We start from the raw sequence: 21,572 nt of genomic DNA, 5'->3' as shown, positions 1-21,572 counted from the left end.
GTTATAGTGGATTTGATGAAAACCCCGGAGAGGAGTACCTTGGTGAGGAGAAAGGGAGTGAACATGATTCAGCCCAAAAAACTAAACAAGATCAAACCCCATTGTGGAAATATGTTTCTAGGCTTGAATGAGGGAAAGAGGGTGGAACCACTAAAATTTGAATGCCTCGATTGCAACAAAACTTACACAGGTTCATACACCCGTGCCAGAAGGCACCTCTATGGGAAAAGGCCATGGGATGAAGATAAACCAATAGGAATCAAAACTTGTGCAAGTGTGTCAGCAACAGATAGAGCCAAATCCAATCTTAGCCGTTGATAAGAGATTTAATCTCGGCCATTGAAGGACCAACGAGAAAAGTATAAGAGGCTTTAGGGTTAGCTGGAGAACACACCAGGGTAATCAGTCATTCATTTTGCTAGAGCAGAGTCGCTAAGAAAAGTTGAATCAGTGATCAGTAGCGAGGGGCAGTGAGTATGATGCAGAGAGGCAAAGACAATACTGAGAGACCAGCGCAGAAGCAGAGAGAGCAAGAGCATCAGCCAGTCCAGGCTACGCAAAGCCCAGCAGAGACAACGCAGAGGCTGTTGGAGTGACGCAGAGGGTCCCAGAGGCTACGCAGTGCCTTAGAGGGCTGACGCAGGTCAACAGGAGGTTGACGCAGAGGCCAGAAGGGCCAGCGCCGATCTTTAGTTGTGTCGGAGCGGGTTTCGTGGGATAGGTTTTCTGAATACCTATTTTCGAATATAGAAGTATTACTGCCGTGTATTTTTTTCTCTATCGGGTGAGCCGGTTAGAAACCCTGTTGTACTCAGAAAGACTGCATACTAATATAACCCTCAGAATAGTTGCACCGGTTTTCCCACATTGAGTTTTTTCGGGGACATTTGTCCAAAAATAACGATGTCACTTGTGTGCTTGTTTTCTTTCAGTTGATGATTTGTAGATGTTGTAACTGTATTGTGTTTATTTCAGTATTTAAATGTATTAAATAACTTGTTCAAATTTAAACAAGTAGAAGAACTAAACCAGCAAAATACAGATTAATTTTCGAATAGATAGACTTAGAAAATTCAACATGGTATTAGAGCGTGGTTGCAGATCACAGGAAAGCTGAAGGGATCAGCTTAGCAGAGCATTTGCAGCAAATTCAGTTGTCCTGAGTGATAGAGCTGATCTTTGGAGAAAATGACAGAGGGAGTGATGCAGAGGGACTACGTCATCAATCTGGGCCAGAGAGAGGCAGCGCAGAGGGTGAGGAGGGCAGAAACAGGCTCACGCAGAGTCACGCAGAAGCCAGGTGGGCTGACGCAGTTGGCTGAGGGAGCTGTTTTGCCGATGCTGGGATTGCACAAAGCCACGAGGCTCAATCCTTCAGTTGCTGGGGCATAGGAGGTTGTGGGTAGTTTACGGAGCGAAGCTGGTGGGGTACTGTGGTCAGAATAGTACCTAACAGGGCAAGACGAAGGTAGAGGAAGCTGCTGCCAAGGCGGATTTCTAGTCAAGGAATCCGGATCAGTGTTGCAGTTGCACAGACGATTGGAGAGGGGCAACTTGTCGGTTGGCAGAAGGATTTCCAGGAGGGAAATTGGGACTCAGAGGGAGTCCAGAAGAGAACTTCTAGACGAGAAGTAGAGAGACTCAGAGGAGTCGAACCGAGAACTTCCAGACGGGAAGTAGAGAGACTCAGCAGGAGTCGAACCGAGAACTTCCAGGTGGGAAGTAGAGAGACTCGGAGGAGTCGACAAAGAAGAGTAGAGAGATGGCCGTGAATGGGCTGAGAGATCAGGACAGGCTAGACGGAGCGTCCAACTTTGTGGTCTGGAAGGCCAGGATCTTGTCCATTCTAGACAGACATTGTATCAAGGGCTTCGCCTTGAGAGTGATGGCTATCCCAGTTGACCCGGTAGCTAATGAAAGGTACAAGGAGGCAATGGCTAAGGCAAAGTGCATCATCCTTGATGGGGTCAAGGATCATGTGGTACCACATATTGCTGAGAAGGAAACGACAAAGGAGATGTGGGACACTTTGAAGACATTGTACCAGCATACTTTCATGCAGAGAAAGATGCTCCTAGAGAATCAGCTAAGGTCATACCCGATGCAGAAGGGAAAGCATATAGATGTCTTCCTCGGTTGGTTGAAGAAGTTCTGTGACCAACTAACTTCCATAGGGGCCACGCCAGATCAAGAGTTGATGGTGAGGACCGCACTTAACGCAGATTCCGAGGATTAGGAGACATTTGTCCAGAGCATACTAGGCAGGACGAGTCTTTCGCATTGGGAAGAACTGTGGGCGACTCTTCGTCAAGAAGAGATCAGACGGCTAACCAAGGCGGGGAGTAGCGGCAAAGGGGTCGGGATCAAGAAGGAAGAGGAAGAGGATGTGGCTCTAGCATCTGCGAGAAAGCAGGAGAAGAGAAAGAAGAAGGACTCCTCCAAGGTCAAGTGCTTCCATTGTGGGGAACTGGGTCACTATGCGAACCAGCATCCGAGGAAGAAGAGTAAGGGAGAGGCTTTTGACTCTAAGGTAGCACCAACGAGAGCGGAGAAAGAAGTCGAGGAGGATGACGATTGTGCCATGAGTGCTCATGTGCTACTTGAGAAGAAGTGGGGAGACATCGAGCTGTAGTCAGGAGGACTGCAGGCGATGAGGGGCAGGATCCTTGAGGTACCCAACCTCTTAGATTATACCTTGCTATGGGAGCCCCGAAGAGGAGTAGCAGGACTGGCGGATGTAGGTAGAGACGGATGTGGATGGAGCGATGGAGAGTGCTACAGTGCAGGAGTCCCCTAGTAGCGCAAGGCTAGCAAGTTGCATAGTGTGAGAGGCACGAGAGTGTTGCAACGATGCAGGATGGCAAAGAGAGGTTTGCAACGATGCAAGACGCAGGGAGTTGTTGCAGCACCTCAAAGGTCAATAGAGGGAGCACTTGTTATCGGCAGAGAGAGCTTCAGCATTGGGAGTGTCTCTAGCCTAACAGGGATGTCAGAAGTTGGGTGGATCAGTTACTTACTTCTCAGTAACTGAGTTGCGTTGTAGTAGCAGTATGCAGTAGCACGATGCAGCATGATGAGAGGGGGATGCAGTGCAGATGTGGTGTTGGGAGGATAAACCAGCAGCAGCACGGATGTAGAGGGAGTTGTCGTACGGATGCAACAGTGGCAATGGTAGAGCGATGGGCAATAGTACAGGATGCAACAGTGCAGAGGATGTTGGGTGGGGAGGCCTAGCATCAGCACAGGGACCGGTGCCGGATAATCAGAGTAATGCTCAGTCAGGAGTATTGCTAGAGCATAGTCCTTGCTAAGAGGGAGTGCTGATTTAGGGTAGCATCGGATGTGCTCTAGCCATGAAAATTGGTGGAGAGGCTAAAGCACATGATATCTTCAAGACCCAGAAATGGTTTGGATAGATTGTACCTGGTTTGGGAGATATTAAAATAATTAATATTTTTAATGGAGTTCCTAAGTCTAAACTGAGGAAAAATAAAATATTAATGGTTATTAATATAAAATTGGGTTAGAAGGTTCCAAAAGTCATGGGTCAAGCCAAATCTAATCTTAGCCATTGATTAGAGATTTAATTTCGACCGTTGAGGGACCAACGAGAAAAGTATAAGAGGCTTGAGGGTCAATTAGAGAACACACTAGGGTGATCAATCATTCATTTTGCTAGAGCAGGGCTGCTAAGCAAAGTTGAATCAATGATCAGGAGTGAGGGGCAAAGAGTACAAGGCAAAGAGGCAGAGACAATGCTGAGAGACCAGCGCAGAAGCAGAGAGAGCGAGAGCAACAGTCCAGGCTACGCAAAGCCCAGCAGAGACAACGCAGAGGCCAGAGGAACTGCATCATCCACATAGAGGCTATTGGAGTGACGCAGAGGGTCCCAGAGGCTGCGAAGTACCTCAGAAGGCTGACGCAAAGGGTCCTGGAGCTAACGCAAAGGTCAAAAGGGCGAGCGCTAAGCTTCAATTGTGCTCGAGAGGGGTTTCGTGGGACAAGTTTTTTGAATAACTGTTTCTGAATATAGAGGTATTGTTGTCGTGTATTTTTTTTCTCTGTCGGGTGAGCCAGTCAAAAACCCTTTTGTACTCAGAAAGACTGCATAATAATATAACCCTCAGAATAGTTGCACCGCTTTTTCCGCATTGGGTTTTTCCGGGGACATTTGTCCAAAAATAACGGTGTCTCTTGTGTGCTTGTTTTCTTTCAGTTGATGATTTGTAGATGTTGTGATTGTATTGTGTTTATTTCGGTATTTAAATGTATTAAATAACTTGTTCGAATTTAAACAAGTAGAAGAAATAAACCAGCAGAATACATATTAATTTTCTAACGAATAGACTTAGAAAATTCAACAGGCCAACACAGAGTAGTAGCAGAGGTAGCTTCAGCATCACGAGGCATCCATACTAACCAGCATGTCAGTGTTGGGTGAAGTTTCAGTTGCTTTCTTCTCAGAAACTGAGTTACAGTGCAGCAGTTACCAGTGGCATTGCTATGGGTAGCATGATGCAACATATTGAAAGGGAGCTGTAGTAAAGATGTAGCGGTGACAGTGGCAGAGTCATGGGCAGCAGTACAGGAAGCAGCAGTGCAGTGGATGAAGGGCATCAGGCCGAGCATCAGCAGCACAGGACCGATGTAGTGGATCAGTGTGATGCTTCTATGGGGAAGTATTACTAGAGCACATTCCTCGCTAAGAGGGAGTGTTGATTTTAGGTAGCATCAGATGTGCTCTAGCTTCGAAATTTTGTGGAGGGGCTACAACACATGAGATCTCCAAGACCCAGCAATCGTTTGAAAAATTCCACCCGGATGGTGAGTTATTAAAAAATTAATATTTTTAATGGGTTCCTAAGTCTAAACTTAGAAAAATAAAAATATTAATGGGTATTAATAAGAACATGGGTGAGAAACTTCTAAGTGACGAGGATCAAGTCTATTTTAATCTTAGCCGTTGATTAGCGACTCAATCTCGATTTTTGATTCATCAACAGGAAAAGTATAAGAAGAGGCTTGAGGGTTAGTTGGAGAGACACTTGAGAGATCAAAGAGTTCAATTTTTCTAGGGCGAGGTTTGTTGAGAAAATTGAACAAGTGATCTGTTGCAGTGAGAGAGGCAGTTTGACAAAGGGACTTCAGTCCAAGGCCGAGAATACATAGCAGAGAGGCAGAGAAGCACCAAGGAGAGCTCTGACGTAGTGTCGCAGTGATGCAGAGGGAGAGCTCTAACGGAGTGATGCAGTGGGAGAGCTCTGACGCAATGGCACAATATTGCAATGTCGCAGTGACGCAGAGGGAGAGCTTTGATGCAGTGACACAAAGGGAGAGCTCTGACACAGTGTCGCAATGACGCAGAGGGAGAGCTCTGACGCAATGACGCGGCTCCTAGAGGAAGTCACGCAGTTCCAGTGCCGAGCTTGGAGCAGCCATCGTTGCCCAGCAATGAGAACATAGCAGTCACCTGTGGGGTTTGTTCATATGTCTATGGATAGAGGTACTTCTGTCGAGTTTATTCTCTGTTGGGTGTGTCAGATTTGGCACCCTAGTTGTATTCAGAAATCTGCTTAATAATACAAACCCTCTATATTCTGCACCGGTTTTTCCGGGGACGATTGTCCAAAAATAATGTTGTCCCTTGTGTATTTGTCTCGTTCTATTTTTAGTTCATGATCTGTATGTATGTGTAGTCAGCAATAGTGTTTTCATCGTTGTTTAAATAATTAAACTTGTTGAATGTAAATACAAGTAGGAGATGGTAAACCAGTGATTGCAGTAGGATTTCTGATGTGTACATTCAAAATTTTCACAAGAACCATATCATATTTCCTTGATGAAGGGTGTAGGAATGATGTGGATTCAAAAAATTACCGGTTTCTCTATGCATGTGGGATACCATTCAATGTTCTTTGCTCACCTTATTGGCATGAAATGGTTTCTGCCATAAATGATGCCCCTAAAGTATACAAGAGCTTTGGGTATGACAAGGCTAGAACCGTTGGACTTGATCATGAAAAATCAAAAATATCACATTCTTTGAGTAGAATGACAAATTCTTGGACTGAGCATGGGGTGTCCATTGTACCTGATGGATGGGCAAATGTAAAAGGCAAGGCATTGATAAGTGTTCTTGCTGTGTCTATTAGTGGTGCCATTTTTCTTTTAGCATATGATTACTTAGAGAAGTTCAAGACCAACATCAACATTGCAGAACCATTACTTGAAACAATTGAACATATTGGGCCATACAATGTCATCCAAGTCATCGCTGATAATGCTACTAATTGTAAGGCAGCGGGAGAAATTATTGAGGATAAATACCCCAACATATTTTGGTCTGGGTGTTTGGTTCACACATTGAACCTTTTGATGCATGATATTATTAAGAACAAAAACCAACAATACAAATGGATTGGTGACTTGTACAAGAAAGGCAAACAAATGATAAAATTTAATACAAATCATAGCAATACACATGGGCTTTTCCGCAATCACTCAAGATTGGAGCTATTGAAGATTGTGAAGACTAGATTTGCTAGCTATTACCTCACATTCAGGCACCTTTTGAAGGTAAGAAAGTCATTGGCTAGCATGGTATCAAGTCCACACTGGCAGGTATTAAAGGAAAGGGCTACAAACGTAGCTGACAAGCAAGGTTTTGAACAGGAAGAGGAGACCACTCTTGATGGTCAATTTTGGGCATGTGTGAGGCAAGTATTGGAATTCACCAAGCCCATTTATAACATGATTCGTTTTGCAGCTACAGATAAACCAGTGATTGGGGAGGTGTATGAGCAGATGGATACCATGTTGGGGCAAATAAAAGATATTGTTAAGAAAGATCATCCCAACTTGTATACAATGATTCACAATTGTGTGTGTACATGGTGGAATAAACTTAATGTTCCACTACATGCCTTAGCATATATCCTTATGCCAAAATACTACTCTCCATCTTGGTTGGGCCAACCTGCACTTCGGGGTGGGGTTTGGGTCAAACCCCATACAAATCCATAGGTATCTGTTGATTTGGGGTAGCATCGGATGTGCTCTAGGCCTCAAAGTTTGCAGGGAGGCTTGGGCACATGTATTCCAAAGAACCCATAAAGCGTTTTGGGAAATTCCACCCAAAGGCAATTTTATTAAAATAATTAATATTTTTTAATGGGACCCTAAGTCTAAACTTAGGAAATAAAACTATTAATGGGTATTAATCTAATTGCGGGTGTAACTTCTAGAAGAAGACAAGGATCAAGCTCAAATTATCTTAGCCATTGGTTAGCTTTTAATCTGGGTCGTTGAATGTCAACGAGAAGATTATTTAAGGGAGCTTGAGGGTCATTTGAAAAACACAACGAGAGATCAAGAGATCGAATTTTTGAAGTGAGAAGTTCTCAGGAGGAAGTTCTGACCAAGGAGATTCCTTGTAGAGAGTGGCAATGGGTATCTAGAAGAAGGAATTTTTCCTGGGCCAAAGAGTATGAGGCAGAAAGAGGGCAAAACGACGTCCAGAGAGGGGCAGACGTTGGCCCACGTAGAGCTAACACAATGGCAGCGCAAGCCTTAGAGGGAAATCGAATTCCTACTAAGGAAATCGAATTTCAGTTGCCAGAAGCCGGGGTGTGAGATCGGGAGGTAATAATATGAATTTTCCATCTAGCAGAGGGTTCAGAGAAGGAGCAGCATGATACCCAACAGGGGTGATGTAGGAATTGCGTGGGAGTGACGCAATTCTCCGGAAAGGCTACACATAGGTTCCAGTTCAGTGTGATCAGACTAAGATTTTCCCAGTGACAGGGTGAGATCATTTGACCATTCATTTTTTCCAATTTCTCTCTGTATCAGATTGGTAGTTGAGCATCCAAGAATTGTACTTAGATTTTCTCCTGCATAATAACAAAACCCTCAGATCTGTTGCACCGGTTTTCCCACATTGAGTTTTTCCGAGGACATTTGTCCAAAAACAACGGTGTCATTTGTGTTGTATTTTCTTCCTTGCTCAGTCTCTTGTTTCCGCATAATATTTTATTAAGTGAAGGTTGCATTGTATGTATTACGATATTTGCTGTAGGAAACTGCAAGCAATTTGTTTAAAGGAATTTAACAAATAGGAGTAATATCATCAGTTGTTGTTGTAGGGGTTCCGGTTTTGGAATTTTCACACGGTATCAGAGCTGCAGGTGAAGCAAGAAGAGAAGAGCCGGAAGATCCAGCGCTGAGCAAAAGAGGGAGTTTGAAAAAGCTGCAGGAGGCAACAGTTTGAAACCCCAGAGGGTTTGTGCAGTTCTTAACCAGAGGGCTGAAATTTCGAGGCAATCTCTCTCCGAGAGAGTCGACGGAGAGAAGGGCTTCCAGGTCAAATTTTTGTCAGGACAGAGGGAGCAGCATTGAAGCCTCAGCATGAAGAGTGCTACTGGGATGCAGATTTTTCTGCATGCAGCTTGTTGGGCAGAAAATCATCAGAAGAAAGAGGAGGAGCATGGCTGAGGGAAATTCTTCCTCAGAGAATTCCTAGCCAAGGAATTTGAATTCTCTAGAGTTGAGCAGTAGCAAGGGGTAGTAGTTTAAATAACTCCAGCAGAGAGTGTGTAGGCTAGCCCAACAGCAGCACAAAGGAAAGAGTAGGTCACTCGACTTTCTATTTTTTGGCAAAAATGGCAACCAGTGGCTTGAGGGATCAGGATAGGTTGGACGAAGCATCCAACTATGTCATCTGAAAGACAAGAATGTTGTTCCTTTTAAATGAGCATGCCCTCAAGACCTATGTCGTCGGCGTGGTGGTTGAACGAGCAAATCCAGATCCGCTGAAGAAGTACAAGGCAGAGATGGCGAAGGCCGAGAGGATGACCTTGGATGGAGTCAAGGATCACGTGGTGTGTCACGTTGCTAGCAGAGGGACTGCTAAGGAGATGTGGGATGCCTTGGCCACGTTATATAAGGGTTCTTCCGAGCAACGGAAGATGTACTTAGAGCAAAAGTTGAGATCTGCTCAGATGCAGAAGGGAGAGCTTGTGGATCCATTCCTCACAAAGCTGAAGGAAACCCGTGATGAGTTGTTTGTTGTAGGGCATACACCTCATGATTCAGAGTTGATTAAACTGGCCCTTAATTTTGTCTCAAATGAGTGGCAAGTCTTTGTCCAGAGTATCTTGGGAGAGCAACATTGCCAAATTGGGATGAGATGTGGGTAGCTCCAAAACAAGAGGAGCCGAGGAGAGACTTAGTCAAGGTCAAACTTGATGAAAGCAACAGTAGCAGTGGGTCGAAGCCCAAGCAGGAGGAGGATAATGCAGCCCTTGCATCGAAGGGACAACAGGAACGACAGAGACATAAGAAGGATGTATCGAAGATCAAGTGTTTCATGTGTGGTGAGATGGGTCACTACGCTACTCATTGTCCTCTCAAGAAGAAGGACAAGGATGAGAAGTACGATCCGAAGGTTGCACCCGCAAAGATCGAAGAGGAGGAGTTCACCATGACAACCGAGATACCTCCAGGAGGGAGGTGAGCTGATTTGGAGCTGTAGTTTGAAAGAGCAACAAATGGGCAAGATCTTTGAGGAGTCCATCTAGAGGATCATTTCCTTGCTATGGGAGCCCAGATCAGAAGTAGCAGGAAGGACTAGTTTCGGATGGTGCTGAGGAGTGTCAACAAGACAGTTGTAGTGGCTAAGAGTGCCAGAGACTGAACAATGCAAAGAAGAGTTGGCAGCAGTGCAGATGGCACAGAGAAGAGGTCAGCAACAACATAGTATATTTAGAGGGTCAGCACAGAGTCTAGCAGCAGTCAGGCTCCAACATTCACCTGGTATCATATTGAACACAGTTAGTTCAGTAATTTTGGATGTTTTTCCGTTCCTGATGGAGTAGCAGCAATAGTTTGCAGTGAAGTAGCAGTTGGCAGTGGCAGTGCTAGCAGCAGCACAAATGCAACAGTTGAGAGGGAGTTGTAGTATGGATGCAGTGTTGACAATGGCAGTGTCAACAGCAGTATAGTTACTGAAGCAGCACAGTAGTTGGTGGACAACATGTCATACATCAGCAATGCAGAGGACAATGCTTCAGAGTCAGAGCAGTATAAAGCAGTGTATATTGGTAGAGCACATTCCTCGCTAAGAGGGAGTGTTGATTTGGGGTAGCATTAGATGTGCTCTAGGCCTCAAATTTTGCAGGGAGGCTTGGGCACATGTATTCCAAAGAACCCAGAAAGAATTTTGGGAAATTCCACCCAGAGACAATTTTATTAAAGTAATTAATATTTTTTAATGGCACCCTAAGTCTAAACTTAGGAAATTAAAAATATCAATGGGTATTAATCCAATTGTGGGTGTAACTTTCAGAAGAAGACAAGGATCAAGCTAAAATGATCTTAGCCTTTGATTAGCTTTTAATCTGGGCCATTGAATGTCAACGAGAAGATTATTTAAGGGAGCTTGAGGGTCATTTGGAAAACACACCGAGAGATCAAGAGATCGAATTTCTGAAGTTAGAGGTTATCAGGAGGAAATTTTGATCGAGGAGATTTCTTGCAAAGAGGGGCACTGAGTATCTGGAAGAAGGAAGTTTTCTTGGGCTAGAGAGTATGAGGCAGAGAGAGGGCAGAATGACGTCCAGGGAGAGACAGACGTTGGCCCACGCAGAGCTGACATAGTGCCAGTGCATGCCTTAGAGGGAAATCGAATTTCAGTTGCCAGGAGCCGGTGTGTGAGACCGGGAGGCAGTAATTCCAATTTTCCAGCTAGCAGAGGGTCCGGAGAAGGTACCCAGCAAGGGTGACACAGGAACTGCGTGGGAGTGACGTAGTTCTGCGCAAAGGGTACGCAGTGTCTCCAGTTCAACATGATCAGACTCAAATTTTCTCAGTGACAGGGTGAGATCATTTCACCATTCATTTTGTCCAGTTTCTCTCTGTATGGGATTGCTAGTTGAGCATCCAAGAATTGTACTCAGATTTTCTCCAGCATAATAATAAAACCCTCAGGTCCGTTGCACCAGTTTTCCCACATTGGGTTTTTCCGGGGACATTTGTCCAAAAACAACGGTGTCATTTGTGTTGTATTTTCTTCTTTGCTCAATCTCTTGTTTTCGCATAATATTTAATTAAGTGAAGGCTGCAATGTATGTATTACGATATTTGTCGTAGGAAACGGCAAGTAATTTGTTTAAAGCAATTTAATAAATAGGAGTAATATCATCAGTTGCTGCAGTGAGGGTTCCGATTTTGGAATTTTCACAGTATCTACATGATATATGAAAGCATTATACAAGTTGGTACCTAAGAGGGAGGGATGTGCTAATCTGCGTCTTGAATTAGGCAGATACTTCAGTTGCACTGGTTTGTTTGGTTCTTTGCATGCAATGGAAGATAGAGACAGATTTGATGCTCTCACATGGTGGGAAGCATATGGCGGCATGGGACTTTTGCAAAAATTGGCAAAAAAAGTTCTCTCACAAGTTGTAAATACTTCTTCTGGAGAGAGGTGTTGGAGCACCTGTAGCTTCATACATAATGTGAGAAGAAACAAACTCAATGAAAATCGGGCAGAAAGCTTGGTTTATGTGCACTACAACTTGAGGTTGTTGAGTCATTATTGTGATCAGACTTATGAGGATCCAACATATAAAATTTGGGACAACCACCTAAAGGACCATAATTTGGAGGATGACACTATACATCTTTAAGAATTGGAAATAGAACTTATGAGAGATGAAGATGAAGCAACAACCATGCCACCCCCACCATCCAATAGCAGTGCCAGTGCTCGAGTTCCAAGTCTTGTTCCTTTGTTGTCGCCGCCTCCATGTACATCCTCATGTTGAGGGCATGTGCCTTCTAGTTCTGGTCGTGGGACGGTGTGGGAGGAGATTCCTAGAAGACCACCATGACCTGCTCAGAAATTAGACATTTCTCATAGCAAGAGGAAGTTGTAGATAATAGATTTACTTGTCTTTTCTAGTTTCTAGTAGTTTTAATAATTGTTGACTCTTTCATATTTATTATGATATTTTTTTAAACAATATATGACAATTTAAGTTTGAAGTTTGCAGTTTGAAGTTGGCAATTATAACTCATTGGTAATGAATTATGAATATGATGCTTCGTGAAAGTTGAAAGTTGTTTCATTTCATGTTAGATATTCTTTGTTGTAATGGTTACACTTAGCTTACAAGTACAACTTTGGTGATCAATTATGATAAATGTTATATATTGAATTTTGAAAGCTTGAAACTTTAAGATTGATGAATCATGAGACTCAATATGTTGTATGTTACTAACTTGTGGACGTGGTTGATGAAGATTATAACTTCTAGATGATTGTTGTTATATGGTTCAATCTAGTTTTTTATGTTTTTTTATGCTTTTTATATCTAATTCATCATTCTACATGCTTTTGTTGACATATATTCATCAAAATATATATATATATATATATATTATATAAAAAAATGCTCCCGAAATCACTCCCAAACGGGAGCTTCTGAAAATGTCGCTCCCGCTCCCGCTTCCCGTTTTCGCTCTTGCTCCCAAGTAACCTTGGGTCTGCGTGACTTCACCACTCTCCGCAGTGGTTCTGTCAATCCCTTCAAAAATGTGTATACTCTCCTGGCATCTGACAGATCTAGCACCATGACTGATGCCCTCAAGAATTTTGATATATAATGCTCTGATGTCCTGTCTGCCTGAACTGGATCAACTCCCTGAATTGGGCCTCTGGATCCCTCCGATCAAAACGCTCCACTACTCTCCGTGTGAAGTCCTCATAGGAGGTCACACTGGCATGCCCCAGAGTGGACAAGCCATGAAACCACCAATCGTGTGCCTCCCCCTCCAAATGCAATGTGGCCATCTTGATGGCTTCTACCTCCGTCATCCTGTTGAGCTGGAAGTATGTGTCCAGCTTCTCCACCCAAGCACGTGTTGTGCACTTGGTAGTGCCATCATAGGTGGGAAAATACATCTTCCCAATGGTGCGGTGCAACTCATAATTCTACGTACCATGGCTTCCATAGCCCTTCCCCTTCTCATTCTATTTGAGTTGGCAATAATCTCTAAAAGATAGAGCCTCTCTGAAATCTGCTCCCATGGATTGCCACTCCCTGAAATGCTCTCCCATCAATGATGGATCCTCTCCTCCATCTGTTTCACCCTTCGCCAAAGGTAGGAAGGAAGGTAAAGTGGCTGGAGTTGGTTCACTCGAGGATGGATGTTGCACAGTAGGTGAAAGATGATCGAGATGTTGAGAGGCCCCTGAAGTCTCTCCAAATATGAACTCCCCATAAGTGCTCCACTCGCAATTATGCATCTTGATCTTGTACAACATCTCCTTTTGCCCCTTTGCCAAATCGCTCAAGGCCTTCAAGAGACTGCCGAAGGCAATTTCTTCCTTGCTCTTGGGCTCCCCCATATCTTCTGCTACCACTGCCTGCTCACGATCCTCTGTGTTTGGAGAAATCTCCAACTCTCTCTCCCTGCTCTGGTACCTTTGCCTCCTGTAAGTAATATTTTGTCGGTCCTCCTCACTCATAGGAAAGTTCCCCCACGGCTGAGCCAAAATCTGAGATCTGATACCACTGTAATGTTCCAAACTTAAATAAACAATGATACGCAAAGCAAAAATGATTTACAACACAGAAAATTTTAGCAATCGGTAAATGCTCATAAAAACTCTAGAAGTAGAACCAACTGAGCCATTTTATTATTCAATGGAGCAAGTACAATAGCACAGAAGAATGCACCTAGGCTTGCCCCAATGGAAAGAGTGATAGAACCCAAGTGATGAGACAATGATCTCAAATACTGGAAATGATTGCTCCTCTAATGCTTTGCGCTTCCCAAAACCTGCACTAATGGTTGGAAAGGAATTGCAAGAAACTCCACCTCCACTGCTCAAAAAATGCTACAAAATTAGCCCCAATCTCCTTGACCAAAACTCACAAAAAGCTAGAAAGGGTTTGGTCTGAATCCAACCTCCCAAATTCGGCCTCTAATATGCCCTACGGCCTCCAAACTGTGCAAGAATACGACCTACAAGGAATACTAGCAAAATCCTCCACCCAAGCTCTGAAAATGTAGCAATCTCCTCCACAAATGCTTCCCTTAGATCCCCCGGCAAATGCCAGCCTCAAACACTAATACTCTACCTTCCATGTGTGCACAAAATGCTACCTCTGCGCTGGCCCAGGAAGTGCGAAAGTCACACTGAAGACGAGCACTCTCTTCCAGCTCCAAAACTCTCCAAAATGGAAGCAAAACTCCTATTCCTCCTCTCCGCAAATTCTCCCGGCCAAAACTCCTCTACAAGATGCCACAAACAAACTCGTCCTTCCTTTCACTGCGTCCTCCGGAAATACACACCACCTGGAGACGAATGCAACTGCTGGAAACCACAATGAGATCCTCCTCCGAAGGAATGAAGATAAACCTCTCTAGGGTGGCACTCGAAGTCCCCTGAAGAAAAGGTGAGCTCTTCGCTTGAAGAACTCTTGCTAAACAGCAAGTGACTCGCTAAGCAACTCGAGCAACCAAAGAGAAATTCGATATGCCAAAAGATGAATGAAATGAGGAGAGCTTCCTTCCTTATATAGATTTCGTGGAGCACTTTTCCCTCCATTTTCCTTCCATCGTGGGTCCCTCACTTAACCAATGACTTCCCCTCCATGGAAATCGAACTAGGGAATGTGTATTCTCCTAGTGTGGGTGGCCCCCACGTATAACTTAACCACATCAACTTAATCACATCAAAATAACTTATGCTAAGTCTAACCTCCTAATAAAATCTAACGGGCCTTGTTGACCACTACATGTCAACTACACATAGCAGTACACCCCCTTTTTTCGCAAAAGGGATAGCACTTGATCGACATGTCCGTGCCATTCAACAGTCATTGTCGACCCAATCATGTTATGTTGTAAACCCAGTCTGCATGTGTAAATTGTAAATAATCTTAGCAGATCTGAGTCATGTATGTAAATTGCCTAGGCAAACCTAATTTTCTAGTGATGATCTACGTTCCGAAAGGTTTTTTGTCTCACTGATCCATGATCGGCAAAGTTTTCCTTCAGCCTAACCCCAAAGCTGGAATGAATTTTGTCATTAGAATCTTAGGGGAATCCTAGTGTGCTTCGAGTCTATGTAAAAGTAATTTGGAAATAATCCTAACTATTTGGTTAGGTTATTACAAATTGCTTGATCTGCTATTGGGTGGTCTATGGGGGTCTATGTCAAATGGGTTTTCCCCCTTGTGATGTAAAATTATAAAAGTCATGATGTAAAGTGTCTTGAGGGTTAAAAAATGTTTTATGCTTTCATAAGTCCTAGGTATTAGGTGATTTTTTCCCAAAGGCTAAGTTCGAGGATCCAGTAAAAATAATTAAAAAATAAAATAAAATTAAAAAAATAAATAAAAATTTGAAAAATTAAATAAAATAATAATAAGTCAAAGTTTTGAGGAAATAAATGAAAGATTTTAATTTTTTAATATATTAAAATGCATTTAAAATTTTGACGGATGAGATTGAAGGAGATTTTGATCCTCATCGACGGTCGAGATCATTTTGACATGGATCACTCGAACTAGCCATTGGGAATTTTTTCTTTAAATAGGGTGTCAAGGGTCATTTGAGATCATTCGATCTGTGAGTCTTGTGCTAAAGAAAGCTCTCTTGTAGTCATTTTTTGTGCAATAAAGAAAGACTTTGGGGTTGAAAATCTTGCTGGTGTTACTCTTCTGGAATCGCTGTAAGATGTTTTATTTTTCTGCATAATTCTATTTTTAGCCATTGATAATAGATTGATGAAGATTGATTTAGGCACAGGTATCTTGGCTGATCTCTAGGGTTTGAATGATAGTTTAACTTCTAAATATAATGGCAGGTATCTCCATTTGATCCAAATTTCACTATTGTTTTCTCCCTCTATGTTAATGGTTGATTTAAGCTGCAGGAAATCCTTTTTTAGATTACCGGGCATTTCGGGAAGTTCTCGGCTGAACCAGCCAACTCCCAGATTGCATTTTCTGAAGAGCCCAACCAGTTTTGATCCCGGGCTAATCATTTGAATTTAGCTTTTGAATGCATGAGAGGTTTTCTGAAGTATCTCATAGTAGATCTAAAATTCTGAAAATATTTCTGTGGATTACAGACAAATCTGGCTATTTAGAGCCTTTAAACTGTGAATATTGTAATTATTTAGCTGGTTTTAGGGTTTTTAATTTTGTTTCTTGCACATTTTATTTCTGGGTGTTCTGTTTTTGCCATTGCAGGTTGCAGGTACAGATTTTGAAAATTTTTCAAGGTTTTCCATCAGACAATCTGAAGCAGGAAGGGTTTAAAATTTCAATCAAGTTTCTGGACTACGGGTCTGTTACCTGCGTTTTCATTTTTCACTGTTTCCTGGGGTTTTATTGTTGCAGAAAAAAATTTGAAATTTTTTTTAGGGACCACAGTTTTTCGCTGTTTCCATACCCTCTGCCATTTCTCCCTTTCCATGCATCCTCAGCCACCACACAAACAACTGCTCCATCCACACACCTGCAAAGAGTCTCCATGCATTTCTTGTGCCCCACGCAGCTCCCTTGGCTCCCACGCTGCTATCCAAAGCCAAATTCGCAGTCACTTTTCCTCTACTATTACCCACGTAGATCCGCCCATCCTTTCACCTGCGTATTTCTTTTTTCACGTGAAATTTTCCCCATCCATTTCTGCCTTAGCTATTCTCCCCACGCAACAAGCTCCCTTCAAAACCTGCAGTTCTTCTCTTTCCACATTATTGTTTGCTTGCTCTCACATACCTACGCAGCTACCCACATCCATCCTCACGCAGCCCTCCTCCTTGCGTTTCTTCTCTAACAGCTGCTGCCAAATCCGTCCCTTGCTCCATTCCGTTGAGCTCTTTCTCCCTCACACAGTATTCATTTCATCATCGTTGCTCGAATCCGCGATTTCTCTCCCCTCCTTGACCTCCATTAAAGACCTCAACCCGCTGCTCCTTCCACTTGCAGCTAAATCGAAACCTGCACGCAACTCTTTCATTCCCTCATCCACACAGTTCTACCTGCGTCTTCTCTTCCCTTGCTGCCTCAATCTCGTCACGCAACCCATCCAGCTCCATCGTGCAGCCATTACCGCCTTCAACCTGCAGAGAAAAATCAATGAAAAAAATTTTAAAAATATAAAACGCGTTCCATTTCTTCAATTATTTACAAATGGATTATGTTAGGAATTACGGTTATGCATAGTTTTGCTTTGATGTATATATTTCTTTTAGTTAAATCTTAGGGTTAGTATATTTAGATTTTAGTTTTAGAAATTAAATCTTTGTTTAGTTTAGTATAGTTTTAAAATAAATCAAAAAATCGTAAAAATTAAAAATTAAAAAAGGTATAAAGATTTGTTTCTTTTAGGTTTTCTTTTATTTAATTTTAGAATTAAATTTTAGTTAAGATTATTGTTTTGGTTTTAGGTTAGGATTAGACTTTGTATTTGATTTAGATTTAGAGTTTTATTTAGTTAGGATTTGAATTTTATAAATTTTCATTTTTGTATGTAGATTAGGTGTTAGTTTATTTTGATCTTTAGTTTTTGCTTAGTTTAGTTTTGTTTTATTTAAAAAATATAAAAATTAACAAATTTTGAAAAGCTTAACTAAAAATTGAAAATTCATTTTTTGGTGTCTCTTGTGGTATCTATGTTCCACTTCTCTATAGTTAAATGCACTTAAATGTTTATTTAAAGTTAGCTATATGAAAGTGGTAACTGGTCAGCATTTAAATTTTATGATCATTTAAAGCATTTGATTTTTCTTGAAGTTTAATTGCTGGAACATTGTTAAAGCATTGTGCATTTATCGAACATCTTGCATCGCTTGGGTTATTTGATGATAAATGATTGTTTTACATGGTTTATATTTCTGCAACATTTAATAAATAATCATTTAATCATTAACTCCATAAGGCACTGGTACATTAATTTCTAAAATCAATCAAGTGCTAGGTTGCCTTGTTGTCTCCCAACCCAACTGGTCCACAGTTGGTCTTCCTTTATCCCATAGGGTCTACCCCCCTTAGCCTCGGGAGACGGCTTAAACAGAGAGATTGGGGATCAAGGTGACAGCCCCTGGTCTGAGCGTTGTTGTGCTGCCCAGACAATCTGTGCGACAACAGACCTCATCACCTCCAAAATTGGCCCCAAAATCTAATAATTAACCTTGTTCCAAATTAATTTAGGAAGGGACATGACAATCAGCAATATCACAAGCTGATTTGACAAATCCTCACACTCAAGATTACAATAGAACTCGGAAATTTGACGAATCTTAAGGAACTTGGGAAACATAATATTACATTTTCTCTTCAAGATGGCTACATACATTCTATACTTAATTTGACCAAAACTTATACACAAGTCTCATTATTAAATGATTTTAGTAGTTGATATCCCCAAACAACTTCAATAGGAGTTCACCATATGATAAGATTAGAGTCTCAAAATCAACTGCATTCCATCGGCAATCCATCCAAAAATTCCATGTTACAAAAGTTGCATGCACCTCGTTTGTAAGGAATAAAAAGTCAAGCATGTTTTTTGGAGGTGTCACCCTGCCAAGATTTGTTGGGCATATTTTCATGTGAATTTCATTTCCTTTTTACTGCCCCTCTTTCATGGAAATATCCTCTTTTGGGGCACACATGGATGATTCGAGCTAGCTGCAAATCTTTAAATTTTATGGCACACAGTTTGGTTAGTTGCAATTGTTTCTTTTGTGGAAGCAGCAGTGTAAAGATACTTTTCATGAGGAATCACCCCCCTTAGCCTAGGAAAGTAGAGGTTCTCTAATCAAAGAATTGGCTTTGCTTGTCAAAATCAACTTTAGCATCTCCTGTCAAGATGTTCATTCACATCCTCTTGGGGCAAAGGGCCATATCTGGCATTTTTGGCCTTTTCAGGGCAGGAAGTTTCTGGTTTTTTGTTTGTATGTTCTAGCTCTTGTTGCTCCATGATGTAACTATTTGTTTTATGACATAATGTATAATGCATTTCAGAAAAATAAAAATAAAAAATCAAATGCAATGCTATGACGAAAACATTCTAAATCCCAGAAAGGTAGGTTCTTGTGCCTTACAATAATTTCATAAAAGATAAATTTGCTTGGCTTCTTGCTTCATAAATACTTTTTGAAAAACTAATGCGACTTCATCAGTACTGTATCATCACAGTTATTTTTTAGGACACTAATTCTACATAGCAGTCTTATCTCACATTCTTACAAGTAAATGTTTTGCGAAAATCTCTAAGATGATCAACCAAACAAAAGAACCAAGAAGTTCACTTTACGTGAACATTTTGTCACATTTGTTTCTTCTTTAATATCAGATAGAACTTTAATCCACAATAATACAAGAACAAACAAAGATCAAATGACAAACCAAACCTGTTTCAAGAAGACATGCAGTTGAGGATGAGAACTTGGATCAACCGTGACCTCAAATAGAGGAATGAAAACATTATCCAACAGATTCTGGAAAGATGTAACTATTCCCATTTCTTTGTACACATTATATAACCGAGGTAACTGAAAAAGAAAAAAAGACATAAGAGTTAAAATATGGGCAATATTTACTTCTAGAAAATAAGATATATCTAAAACTTTATACATTACTATCATAGAGCAAGTATCCAACACTATGATATATGCTAGAAACCATAATTTGTTTCTTTATATCATCAACTCTTTGTGTAGCACAACCAATTGAATCTAGTTGTCGATTGATGTGCAAATGGAATACACAATATAAATCACAAAAATATCTCACATCTATAGCTGGGTGCACAGAGAAGGCATCTAAAAGCAAGGACAGAATGCAGCAGATACAGCATTGCCTTGTGTGGTTATAATGATTAGCCCACATAGCTTTGTGCATATACAACTGCTAGTATGTCTCTTCATAGCATAGAGGCCTTTGTAGTGCTATACATTAAACTGGAGAAATCTTGAGACTTGAGGTTTAAACTGTGATTAGTAGGTTACTGATAATATATAAGATGTGGGAAGAAAAAGAACTAAGCTGAGCATTTCAAAGAAAGAATTGGCAAAGAGTAGTTGAATGCCCCAATAAACTATTGAACCACCTCCTTAGTATCTAACTACCATCTTCTATGACCTCAATTGATGACATCTAATCCTGATGAGAATCAGATCATATTGTCATTCATATCAGCAATTCGCTTCTCTTTTAATGATTATTCTTGAACAATTTTGCAAGTGTAAATATCACCCCTCCTCAAATTGTAAAGCATTTACCAGTCTCCTTTTGTGCACTCATTTCTCTCATCAAATATCCTTTTCTTTCCAATGAAACTATGATTCTTGAACAATTATATAACAGCATAATTGAGACTCCTCCTCCAGTTACAAACCTGCACTAACCACCTTTGCAAGATAATCCATTTTCCAATAAAGTCAATCCAATCTTTCATTCAGAGTTTACTAAAGATTGCTTTCATTGACTGGTTTTCCTTTTTGTCACTATTTACATCATATCTTTACCCTAATTTAAAATTCCTGTTTACTCTTGGAAAAAAAATGCAAATAAAGCCACTTCTCAACCTTCATTAATTACGCTTGTAGATTCACTTTTCAATAGCATTGTAGATAGCCTTGGCTAAATCATGCCATTACATCACTGAGAAATCTTCCTTTGTAAAAAAATGTGTGGCCAAAAGGCCATGTTTTAAGGAACAATAAAGGTGACTACAATTACATAAGATCAATGTCTAGACTCTAGAATCATTGAGCATTGAACAAAGGTCTTGTTATCCCTCTTTCAACAGGGGTACCTATTTGTATATTGCAGCATTTTAAACACCATTGTAAGCCCAAGGTCACACGTCAAAAATCCATGTAACAACCATGTGAGGCCCTACTACCACACAATCTGGCAGGCCCTAACGAGGGAAAGCCTGTTGGTCAAGAAGCTAGACTAAGTGATAACAATGGGGCAATGGCCCACTGTCACCACATCCAATGTCCCCTACTTTTTACAGACTTTCACCGATGGGAGGAGTCCTGGTAAGATAGATAATCACCTCTAATAGATATTCTTGGTTTTATGCTAAGTTACCAGGATTCGGATACGGATTCGGATCCGGATCCGGATTCGGATCCGGATCCGTCATATTTTTGAAAATCCATGATCCGGATACGGCAAGGAAACGGCAAGTGCTATATATATAGTTACAATACTTATGGCTATTAACATAATCTCTCTTGATACAATTTAATGACCTTGACATGCAACTACATCTTTATGTGTAGACAAAACCTAGCTACATAAACTAATCCATTGGAGTTACATAAGGGGCAAAATTATGTTCTTATCAAATGCTTAAAGTCTTTGGTTGTTAGCTTAATTCCTTATGTTTTGAGGAAAAAAAGATTTTAGCCAATCAACATTTTTTATATAAAAATACAACTTAAATAAAAAAATTTAAATATGTATAATTTGTGTTGTATGTATCTAAACATTTTAATAATATATCTATATATATATATATATATATATTTTTAT

At 41.2% G+C, this 21,572-nt stretch overlaps 1 protein-coding gene across 3 annotated transcripts in view; it reads right to left on the bottom strand.

Annotated features, from left to right (window-relative positions):
* LOC149162357 (putative AMP deaminase) overlaps nt 1-21,572 on the bottom strand; it is a 307,854-nt gene that overhangs the window by 22,657 nt on the left and 263,625 nt on the right. For all 3 annotated transcript variants that reach the window (XM_089437233.1, XM_089437234.1, XM_089437232.1), the window contains exon 12: nt 19,436-19,576. In XM_089437233.1, the coding sequence (XP_089293359.1) occupies nt 19,436-19,576 (141 nt within the window). The remainder of the gene's footprint in view (nt 1-19,435; nt 19,577-21,572) is intronic.

This window comes from Pinus tabuliformis, chromosome 5_2 (assembly GCF_031772625.1).
Source record: "Pinus tabuliformis cultivar Carrire ecotype Pingquan chromosome 5_2, CPIR1, whole genome shotgun sequence".
In the NCBI taxonomy this organism is placed as follows: Eukaryota; Viridiplantae; Streptophyta; class Pinopsida; order Pinales; family Pinaceae; genus Pinus; species Pinus tabuliformis.
Note: the sequence above shows the minus strand (reverse complement) of the source record. Positions and strands in the feature narration are given on the sequence as shown.